A 12,058-nucleotide genomic window follows, 5' to 3' on the forward strand; every position below is an offset into this window, starting at 1 on the left:
CTGGTCCCCTTTCCAAATAAGGGTGAATAACATTCTTTCTCTTGGGTCTGGAATTACCTTTTCCTAGAATCCATGAGTTTGAGAATATAAAGCTGTTTTTTTTCTCTGAGAATTTAATTTAACTTCCAATATCATTCTTCACCTGAAGAAGCTCTTTGCTATTTTTATCTGACTTTTTCTCCTTGTTGTTGACAAAGCTTTCCATCAAACCTAGCCCACAAGCCATTCGTTGAATTGGAATACAAATGGGAAGTGAGCCCTAACAAACTCAGCCATTGAGGCCACCTCCTTAAAATGCTGGGCCTCAACAGCACATCCGGGCCGAGCCCTGCCAGGGAAAGCAGGTCCTGCTGCCAAGAAAAGCAAAAAGAGACCACAAATTGCTACCCAACCACTCCAAAATGTACTCATCTTTCCAACAGCTCTGAAAAGATAAACTTCTCCAAGCCCAAGGGATCGGAACTATTTCACTCAGTATTTTCACAGGATGCTAAAGAAGAAAAAAAATAAGACAGGAGTGAAGATACAAGTATCTCACTTCTTTGCATCTTACATTGGCTGTCAGCTTTCTTCTTTTAGTTCATCTTCATTTCAGACAATTCTCTGTTAGAACTACATGCCCTTGTGTGAGTGCAATGAGACCCAAGGTCTTCATTCGTGTCCAGGTTAGAAACAACAAAGGCCCTAAGTCAAAGCCAAAGGCTATACCTGATGAGTTGATGACCTCAGCAATAATTCCTAGAGCAAATGCAGGAATGTATGGGGTTTGACATGTACAGTGTGGTCCTGACTGTGCCCTTTCCCCTTGCTCTCCCAGCTTCTCAAGTGGTCGTGTACCATATCACACCGCTCCCCTCCTCACACTTTCACTGCAACCTTTCTGGTTTCTAGACGTCCCCCAAATATGCCAGGAGCCCTCCCTCTCAGCATCTTTGCATATGCTCATCTCCCCATTTGGAATGACTACTCTCTGCCTAGTAGTCAACTCCTTCTCACCTCAGCCACCACTTCCTCAGGGATGCAAACAGTTCACCTCATCATTTCCAGGTTAAACCAGTTACCCCTGTTGTATCGTTTTACAGCATGCTGTAATTTCCTTCCCAGTGCTTACTGTGCTCTCTAACTATGCATGTATATCTGGGAGAATAAGGCTAAGGGCCAGCACCAAACCTGTTCTGTCCACCTCTAACATTTTGGTCCTTTCCACACAGCAAGCACTCTAAAATTTTTGTTGATGAACAAATGATAGCCAAGCAGAAAGTCAATGAAATCACAATGCTTGATTAAATTCAGAATGAAAGAGATTTTTTTTTACTAATATCCTGATATAGAAGGTAGATGGAGAATGCCCATTAAGTGTTGAGTAGGTGGCACATTTGACAGCATGAGAACTCTTAAATCCAAAAGAACTATAAAGAGTCATAGTCAAAACCCATACCTGAAATGCCAGGGGACAATGTGTTACACCAGAAAGGAGGAAAGGAGAGGGGAAGATGACTGCAATTTTGTACTTGTCTTGATGAGCCAGGTACCTTTTAGTAAGTCCAGCTGGTACACAACACCCAGCATGCATGCACACACACACACAGATGGGAAATGTAGGAAAACATCACCGTGGCATTTTGTGTCAGAAATTTATCAAGCCAACTCCCACTTATACAATCCCATTGCTCCTTGCTGTCAGACTTCTTGGTTCTTCTAACCCATGGACCCATTGCTCTCTGCCCATGTTATCAACCCTATTCCATGGAAGGCCAAATTTATTTCCACATGCTTGGAACTCAACAGCATTCTAAAATTTCTCTTCCTCCCTTTGCCCCTCATGAGGTTTTACATAACTGGCTTCCCGATCTCCAATCTCCTTGTCCTGAGAAAAACGACAAACAATCATCACCGTAATAGTGGCCAATATTTGTGGAGTGCAGTGGGTCAGACACTGGTCTACATACTTAACTACATACTTAACTCATATGCGCATCATCTCACTGAATCCTCAGATCATTTCACTCCCATTTACAGAAGAGGCAACTGTAGGAGAGCGATTGAATGTCATGCTCAAGGTCACAGCACATTAGTGACAGAGCTGGGATTTGAGGCTGGGTCTTCTAACCACTGCCTCAGTCCATCACAGCCAACCTGATGGGCCTTTCTAGAATTCCACTTCTACCTTTCACTCTCCTGGAGACATCAACATGAACTTGTTTGCAATAAGAAGTCAAATGATTAATCTTATCATTTGAGATTCACCACCAAATGGCATCACCTTTCCTGGCCTTGCCTTGACTGGCCAACTTGAACTGTTGTTTTAATACAGGGTTCATCCTGGGAAACAATAGGCCCTTCTCCAAACCATCTTCCTCCATGCTTAATCTTGTGTATTTTCCAAGGTCTCTCTTTACTTAACAATATCCTACTTCCTTCCTATCCAGCACTCCAAAGCCTCAATTGGAGTCCTATCCTATGAATGACAAGTTAACTAAAAACACTGGCCAACTTGGACGGTCCCTTCCCCTCAATTCCTGTTGGAGTTTCTGTAAGAGAATACAGTGTGGGTCAACTACTCAGTTATTCTTGAAAGTCTACTTCATGTGTAAACCTGGACATTCCTAATGAAGGTGAGAGTCTTGCCTAAATCGTATAGACTTTACTTAAGGTTTATGCACCATATAATAAAAATTATATGCTTATATACATATATGTATATGTTTATGTGTATACATATTTTTTCAATGTTCCCCAGCCAAAGACCACCAGAAACACACCTATAATTGAACAACTTGGATTTGTTGCTTTTTGAAATGAAGGAGAGTATACATATCAAGAAGAACTATGGTGTGTCATTAACAGAGTATTAGAAAGAACTTATTGTAGAAGTTGGGCTTCTATTAGGTGATTGGGGGGTTGAAGAAGTGGGGCTTTACTTTGGATTGGATGCTGTCAGGAAGCATCCCAAGCATACCAAACAGGGGGTAATTCTATAATCGGGTACCTTTGTCATATCTGGAGAAAGGAAAAATAGTTGAAAATTAAAGCTGTAATTGGTCAAGAAGCAGCAATCACTCGTATTAAGCAGGAGAGGGTAATATCTGGTATTTTTGTGCTTTGTATAGTGACCTTGCTTTTGTCTATTCATAAACAAGATATAAAGTGGTCTTGTTTATTGCCTCGATCCATCACAGTCACAGGATGATCTTGACTGATGTCAGCATTCTGTGAAAGTACTGATCATCAACAGAACCACAGCAACCACATTGGGTGCTGGGGTCTGTAACTACTGGGGTCTCCTGCAGGTCACTCACATTACTGAGGCTGGGGTTCCTGTTGACCTTGGGTGGGTTCTACTTTGTCCTTGCTCTGCCAACTTCATATCCAGATTTCCTTCCCAACTGCTGGCCGAGTTGATTTCAGGTTCAACGCCTGATGCAAAGGCAACAGCCTCTCACAGATGTCTCCCAGGGCCTACAGTCTATGTAGTCATTGTAATCCCTTATTCTGTATGACTCTGATAAATTCTAATTATCTAAAACAAACAAATAAACAACAAACAAACACCCTGACATATACTCCAGATTTCAAGCAGAAAGGAGACTCCTCATCCTTGGAGCTCTACCCCAGGACACAAGGGCCATGCTATGGGGGAAGATGAACAGTATCCCTATAGCACCAGACATGGCCAAGAAACAGGCTCATGTCTCACCCTCTTGCCCTGATCTGGAGTCTTAGGTCAGTGTGGTTGAGTGCTTGCTGTTCATGAGAACAGAGCTAGAGTATGAAGATCTAGAGGAGGTGGCAAATGGCCATAGGATAATGAACCAAGCAGTCCAAGGTGGTGTCACCAAGATTTGGGGCCAGGTCCAGCTCCTGTGGGGAGCAGAGTCATTGCTGAGATTCCATAAATGAGAACTGAATCTGAGTGCTGAGACAAGGATGGAAAATGACACTGAGTAGTTTAAAGCATGTGGGGAAAGGAGGGAACACACGGTCCAGGGGAGGGGCCCGGATAGAGTTAGAGAACGGAGAGGACGAGCTTGGCACCCACGTGAGACGTGCCTACAGAGGCAGGTGTGGTGGCGCCATGCCCAGCTGCAGAGCCCTGCCCCTGCCGGGTAATCCAGGCAGCACCTAGACACCAGGCACTGTGTCCAGGCTTCACGCAACCTCTCAATCACCACAGCGACCACAAAAGACAGACGTCACCATGCCCACCTAACAGATGATGAAGCTGTTAGGTGTCTTGCCCCTGACCACTTAGAAAAGAGGCTGAAAGACAGGAATTTGAATTTCTTTCTTTTTTTTAAAGATTTTATTTATTTATTTTTAGAGAGGGAAGGGAGGGAGAAAGAAAGAGAGAGAGAAAGAGAGAGAAACATCAATATCCAGTTGCTGGGGGTCATGGCCTGCAACCCAGGCATGTACCCTGACTGGGAATCGAACCTGTGACACTTTGGTTAGCAGCCCGAGCTCAAGCCACTGAGCTATGCCAGCCAGGGCTAGGAATTTGAATTTCTTGATCAGACTTCCATTATGCCTCTCAAGATCCAAGCTTTCTACGTTTAAAAAAAGAGGGGAAAAAAACCCCTGGAATAATCTGATAAATATTTGTAGAATCTAATGCTCTAGCTCCAGTCAAGGCCTAAGGTGACTGCAACTTGATGGCAACCTCAGGTCCCCAACTCCTGACCCATGAAACTGGGAGGGAATGAACACTTCTTGTTTTAACCCACTCAGCGCTGGACGTTTATTACTCAGAAATGGATAATTAACATACTTCTGTTAGGTTAAGCCAGTGATTTTCAACCAGTGTGCTGCAAGAATTTTTAAAACAGGCACTACCTGGCTATTTAGTCAGGGGACCTGACCTTTATTCCCTCAGATTGTCAAATAAAAAGAGTGACAATAGCCAACATAACAATAACCATTCAGTATGAATGAGTCAAAATTATACCTATCTTTTGTCAGATCAGTAAAAAATGTATTTTTAGCATGCCACGGAATTTAGGTAATTAGTTTACATGTGCTGCAAGATAAAAAGGGTTGGAAATCACAGGATTAAGCCACAGGATGTGGGGAAGGAGTACAAGGAGCGCAGTGTGACTGACAGAGGGGCCCAAGGAAGCCTGACACACATAGAAAGCACCAGAAATTCTCTTCTGGTTGGGAGTTACGTAAAGACACAGCGAAGGAGAGGCAGACTGGGAGACAAATGTGTTCCGACCTCCAGTCCTGGGGCTGAAGTTTTTGAGATCGAATCTCTCTGATGGGCTGAGGAAGAAGACAGTTCCTATCTGGGTGTGTGGGAAGTGAACATCTCCCCCCGTGCCCTGTACTGACCCTGGGTTCTCAGCCCTCATGGGGTACAGGAAAACACGAGATGTTCCCATAGGCCCCTAAGGGAGGAAGAGGAGGTCACTGAAAGTCTGGCTGGGTAGCTGCCAGAGAAGGTCATCACTGTGACGATGAGGCTGAGAGACCCAAACCAGGGTCAAAGGGAGGTCACACCCACATCTCCGGAAAACCAGTGCCAGCCAGAGCTGAGGAGAAGCCAACCAAGTCAGCAGGGAGGACCGTTGAGCCCCAGGGAAGCAGAGAGAACATAGCACAAGTTACAGTAGTTACAGACCCCAGCACCCAATGTCAATGTCAGCAAAACACACGGGAAGGGGAAGACTCATCACACATATCCATGAGCCAGAGGGCCTCAGGAGCCCTACTTCATCCCCGTGCTTAAAGCCACACAGGCCCCCAGGGCAGCAGCTTGGAGAGGAGGAAGCTGGTGAGGGGAGCAGGGGAGGAAAGATAAAGATGTGAGTCCCCCCAAACGAATGTTACTGAAAAGATCACTTCAGGGGTTTGGGGGACTGAGGTCGTTTATTATCTATTCGTTTATTTTTTCAGTCCTTACCTGAGGATATATTTATTGACTTCAGAATGAGAAGAAGGGATAGAGAGAAAGGAAACATTGATGTGCGAGAGAAACTTGGATCAGGTGCCTCCCGTACGCACCACCACCAGGGGTCAAACCCGCAACCCGGGCATGTGCCTTGACCTAGAATTGAACCCGCCACCTTTTGGTGCACAAAATGACACTCCGACCAAATGAGCCACCTGGCCAGGGCATGACTGGGTTCATTCTTTATCTCCACTGTCCATCGGGAGCCAGGGGTGGGGCTTTACAGGAAAATCACTGAAGTTATAGAAAACAGTGAAGCTACAGTGTCTTGGCATATCTCCATCTAGTAAATAGGTGACTCCAATTCAGACGCTATGAAAACATGTCACACAGCTTTACGGAGGTTCACACAGGGGTTGTGCCAGACCTAGAACATGAGAACATGGAGGAACCACCAGAAAGAATCTAATTCCTGCTGTTTCCCTCTGTTTGTACCTATCTGATGGCATGCACGCCCCTCCTCTCCCAGCCCGTGACCCCACAAACTCCAACAGCTGGAACTGATAAGATGGCATCAGCTCTGCCATGCCCATTTTTGGCAACGATACCCTTAGGATCTATTTTAAAGGGCTGTCACCCCGCTGCTGGCCCCTGACACACGTAGCTCAGAGAAGCAGCATGCAGGAATCAAAGCTGTAGCATACTCGTTCCGTAGGTCAGAGGCCGACCCTTGTTTTATTAAAACATGTACAACAGAGGAGGAGGGAACAGGGCCACACTGAACCGTGGCAGTGTGCACCAATGCCAGCATCACATCACACCCAGGCTCTGCTATCCTGCGCTGTCCCTCCCACAGGTGGCTCTTCGGAACTTGGTGTGGCTGGAGCCTGGGAAGACACCTCATGAAGCCCAGGCCTCCCGGTCAGCCTTCTCTCGACCAGAGCTGCCCATGACATTTGTACCACCGAAGGGCAGGTGGGAAAGCCCACCAGGTCAGTTGAATGGGGATGTTTTCTTTGCTATTCATAGTCTTTTTTGAAGAAACTCAGTTGTTGCAAGCAGGTGTTTTCCAAATGGTCCGAGCAGTAGGGAGGCAGGGGCCTACCAGAAAAGTGAGCTCTTCCCACCCTCTGCTAGATCTATCCTTGAAATCAGAAGCCCTGGCTCAGCCAAATTCAAGGGCAGAGTCACACCTCAGGGCCCACACTGCCTCATGCAACACACGCATGGATGGACACGCAGACACGCTTCTCAGTGGGCCTGAGGCTCATTTCATGTTTCTCTCGATCCAGTCCTTAAAAGGCAGCACGTTGGTGAAGGCCGTGTAGAGGCCATGGCTGCACGTTTTGTCATAGCTCCAGCTGACCAGCCCCACCAGATGCCAGCGCGGCTCAGGGGACGCCCGTCCCGGGAAGGACACGGCTCCGACGCCCCCGGTCTCTGCTGTGCAGATGTCAGAAGGGCCAGTGGGGTCCCGGCTGGCGCAGAACATGTTGTCCGTGACACTCACTGGGATGCCGTGGTCTTCGTGCTGCTCCTCACACGTGAGCGAGTCCACCACCCTGACCACCCCCGAGCGCAGCACGTCGTTCTTGAAGCCGGGGCTCCTCACATCTGCCAGGACGTTCCAGCCAGCCACGGTGATGCGGGACTCCTGGAAGGAGGTGCTGAGGTCCCGCGCGGCTGCGAGGCAGATGGGCTGGACGCGGGTGCTGATGCGAGCCTTGTCCAGGAGCTTCAGGACGGCGATGTCAGCGTCCAGCAGGATGGGGTCGTAGTTGGGGTGCAGAATGATCGCAGAAATCTACACATGCAAGGAACGGACAGCAATGGTGAGCAGCCAACTCCGCAGTGGCCAAGAGCAAGCAAGTATCGGGGCAGAGCTATCGGGAGAAAATGTCTAAGAGACAGCTGCCACTATTTGGAGACACTACGCTATGGCATCGCAGAAGGCAACTGCTCTATTTCCAGGGTCGCAAACTGAAATGACTGCTGGGGGTGGGCAGATGGTGCTAACTAAGTGCAGTGGGCAGGGGAAGCTGCAGAGAATGAGAATGTACACCCCGTCCAAAGTGGGCGATTGCCACCTGGCTCCAGCTGATCTCTGCCATGCAGCCATGGAGCCAGCATTCTCACTCTGCCAGGGAATAGAGTCCAGATCTTTTTCTGAACCCCGAGTTTTAAGTATTGGCGAATAACTGATTTAGAAGTGATATGTTAGCACCATCTAAACACAAGCCCCTACTGGCTACCAATTTGCAATCCCTGGTCCACTCTAAACATTTCATTTGCCTTCAACCTGCTAAGACTGAATGTTCCACAAGACTTTTCCACCAAGTCTTCCCTGACTGTCCCAATCCTTGCTGGTCACTTTCTTTGATGGGGGCCTCTAGGAGCTTACGTCTGTGATACCTTGTAACATTTTATGTATATGTTCTGTTATTTCACCTAAATTTGGGTGCGTTTCCTCAGGGCTTCTCTTGAATTGAAGTAATCATGATACACTACTCTGTCTTTCCCACTGACAGCCTGTGGACTTTCAGGGCAAAAACCATGCCTTTTTCAGTTCTGTATCCATTCCCGTGAATAACATTCTGTGAGCTCAATGATGGATGGATGGATGGATGGATAGATGGATGGATCAGTGGATGGATAGATGGATCAATGGATGGACGGATGGATCGATGGATGGATCAGAGAATAAGTAGATAGAAGAGATGAGGGAAGAAGGCAGGCATGGAAAGAGAGAAGAATATTTTAAATTGATTAGGAATATCTTGGATAAAATTTCCCAATGTCCTCAAAGCCTACCTAGTGCAGTGCCCTAAACATAATAATAGGTGATTCACCTTTGACTACCACAATGACAGGTATTTGTTACTAACTTATTTTTAGGACAATTGGAGGGGGGGGGAAGACTGTAGTCTTTCTAGACACCCCCTTTCTTGTAGTTGTCAGTGTGAAACAGTGGGGACCTGCTGCGTGCCAGGTGCTGCGCTGGGTGCTAAAGTGCAAGAGTGCTAAGGTGACAGGACTGACACCGTCACCACTGTCCTAACCCTGGGCGCTCGCTCAGCCACAGACCCAGTTTCCATGCCGCAACCCGCTCTCACCCGCAAGCTCTGGATGGTCTTCTCATCCCGGTCGTCGTCCCGGTAGAATTTTCCCAGGACGACTTTGAGGTCTGCTGTCTTGACCATGGTGACCTTCCCCAGGTCGGTGACACAGTGGGCAGCCGCCACCACGGTGCGCTCATTCACCAGGGCCCCGCTGCAGACCAGGAACCACTCCTCCTTGTGCAGACTGCCTCCATGCACCCCGCTGGCCCTCCTGTAGACGGCCGCCTGCCACGGCCAGCGCAGCCCCTGGGTCTTCGGAGCGGTGGCGTTCTCGGTTTTCCCACAGACTATGGAGAAAGCACTGGCTCAGTCAGATCAACTCAGACCTTCCCATCCTCAGGGAATGTGTCACATGACCAAGAGAGCACAAGCCCATTGGTATGTCACGACCTCTAAGCATCTACCATATTTTGCCGTGTATAATGCACAATTTCTTGCTCAGATTTTTGAGGGAAAAATATGGATGCACATTACACATGTGTAGTACTAATTCCATATCTATACAAATGTTTTAAATTCTTTCATTTATGCTTATGTGTTAACAGTATAATTCTAGAAAGCAATAATGACATCTGTATGCAAAATAATACCCTGGAATATGACCATCAGTTTTATATATACATAAAAAATTGAATTAAAAATTTCAAATGAAAAATTTTTTTTCCTGAAAGTTCGGACCAAAAACATGGGTGTGCATTATACATGGCAAAAATTACAGGGTAACCTGTTTTCTTTTCACTTCATTAAGTATTAACCAATCACCTTGATTGGATCGGAGTCTAGAGTTAAGCTCAGAGACCTCCAATCCCAGGCACTTACTGTGCAAGTTGCCTCATCTCTTACAGCTTTACTCTTCTTGCTTGCAAAATGAGTAGAGGAATAGCAACCATCTCATAGGGTGAGATGATGTACAAAAACAGTTACACTCAAAATATTATGACTATCGTCATAAAGACGACCACCATGAACTAGGCCAAATGGCTTTCCTTTGACAATGAGGATGGGGAAGGTAGCTTAGTATATGCAAGACCCTATTCCAGATACTTCCACGTATTACCTTGGTAATCATCATTAGAACCTTATGAGTAATTAATACCTCATTACCTAATTAATAATGATACCCTAATTAGTACCACTAGATAATAAGGGTGAAAACTGGGGCATGACTAGAAGCTATCTGGCACCTTGAACGCCTTCCCTAGTTGGTGTTTAATGACTCTTTTCTCCTTCTTCTCCAAGTAAATATAATAGGATTATCCACAAGAAAGTATGTCCCCCCCAAAAAAATTACCTAAGATTTAATGAGTTGATTTCTGCTGGGTAATAAGTTTAAGCTAAAGGAAGGAAGCTCTAACTGTGGAATTTCAGACATCACCAAGCTAGAGAAAGTACTGGATTACCATTTTGGGGGGCAAGGAATTTTCCCCCCAAAAAAGGGTTCATGGCTTTTGGTAGGCAACCATGTCAGATGGGAGCTGCTGCGGCCAAGGACAAGCCTGGACTCACTAGGGATGCAGGACGGGGCGCGCCCACTCCACTTCCCAGTTCTCAGACACGTCCTCCGGCTGCTGCCCAGACGGCGGTAGAATGGCGAGATGCACTCATACTGGAGCTGGGTGTGCAGGTGTTGGTACCCCACGGGCAGGTCTCCAAAGGGAAGGGCTGGCTTCTTGGTAGGGGCGCCCTGCAGTTTCTGCTTGCTGAAGGCTGATGAGTACAGCTGGTGTAATGGTGTCTCCCTGCATCGGGGCACACGGGCCCAGAGAGAGAGCAAAGCGAGACAGTCATTGTGGTCTTTTTAGTTCCAGGCCAGTCCCCATGAAGATATTGGGTTAAAGAGGAAGAGAACAATGGCTATTTTGTTCTCTGTCTTTCCTTTTCCCTTCCCCTCTCCCCTACCTCTCTGTCTCTGTCTCTCTGTCTCTCTCTCTCTCTCTCTCTCACACACACACACACACACACACTCCCCCTGTTCCATTGAGCAAATTATCTCGCACACTTCAACCTTCCTTTTATTCTCCATTTCCGTTCCTGGCATGTCTCCAGCTGCCTAGGATTTTAACCAAAGAGGATAATATCTGACATAATAGCTGCCATCCAAAGGAACACTATACATGCGCACACACGAAAAAAAAATTAATTGTGAAATTAAACAGGAAAGGAAGTTAATTTGAATGAAAGAAATCCAGGCCTCTTTTTTTCTCTCTAACCATTATCATAATGGAGCAATATCAGAAATTGACTTGAACTAAACTGTGTTGATACAGTAGTTTGATTTAGCAATTAGAAGATATAATTAGCATACCTCGGAGAATAGAGCTTTCTCTCCGGGCACATTGACTGGGAAAACTATGGAGCGTTGTGTGTAAATGTCAGAAGAGTTTTCAAATGAGCCCTGAAGTCGAAGCCCCCAGGGACCACTCGGGGATTCTCAGGGGAGATGTTCGCACATAACGCAGCCTGTGTTCACTTTATACTGGTGCGTAATAACTGTTAACTGAAAAGTTAGGATTCCTTCAGGAATCAGTGTTCTCATCCTGCTTAATGAATGGAGGAAGGAAGCCTGGAAAGGTAAGTGGGAGTGCCTGAGGGCGCACAGGAAGCTAAGATGGGACCCAAGGCAGCACTTAGCAGGCATCATTCCCACCCTGGTGCCTCTACCGCCCCAGTCGGATGTCATCTGAAGCAATCTATCTCATGTGTCTCTACAGCGCTTTGCTCGGAGCAAATATTCCGTCCGCACTGATGCCATCCAACAAGTCTTCAGCTCACGTTCAGAACCAGGTCTGCAGTTCGGAGCTTCTGGACTTGCAGCCAAGCTCATCTCTTGGCCCGTCTGTGGAAGGTCTACACTGCCTTTGGGGGTCCTGGGTAAGGCTGCCGGAGACAAGCATAGCCCCACCCCAGCAGCCTGTCTTCCAGAAAGATCCTCAAAACCAAGTTTTAGGCTGACTTCCTCATCTACATGCAACACCTGGCACCCGGGCACCTGACCTCCCACTAACAATTACTTTAAAATGCAAAGCCAGAGGGATCTTTTTAACAGCTC

At 46.9% G+C, this 12,058-nt stretch overlaps 1 protein-coding gene across 2 annotated transcripts in view; it reads right to left on the reverse strand.

Moving 5' to 3' along the window:
- Positions 1 to 6,593: 6,593 nt before the first annotated feature.
- PAMR1 (peptidase domain containing associated with muscle regeneration 1) overlaps positions 6,594 to 12,058 on the reverse strand; it is a 64,751-nt gene continuing 59,286 nt past the window's right edge. For both annotated transcript variants that reach the window (XM_028517297.2, XM_036029248.1), the window contains exons 9-11: positions 10,516 to 10,748; positions 9,004 to 9,296; positions 6,594 to 7,694 (exon numbers count right to left, since the gene is read on the reverse strand). In XM_028517297.2, coding sequence (XP_028373098.1) covers positions 7,158 to 7,694; positions 9,004 to 9,296; positions 10,516 to 10,748 — 1,063 coding nt within the window. In that variant the 3' untranslated portion in view covers positions 6,594 to 7,157. The remainder of the gene's footprint in view (positions 7,695 to 9,003; positions 9,297 to 10,515; positions 10,749 to 12,058) is intronic.

Source organism: Phyllostomus discolor, chromosome 6 (genome assembly GCF_004126475.2).
Source record: "Phyllostomus discolor isolate MPI-MPIP mPhyDis1 chromosome 6, mPhyDis1.pri.v3, whole genome shotgun sequence".
Taxonomy (NCBI): Eukaryota; Metazoa; Chordata; class Mammalia; order Chiroptera; family Phyllostomidae; genus Phyllostomus; species Phyllostomus discolor.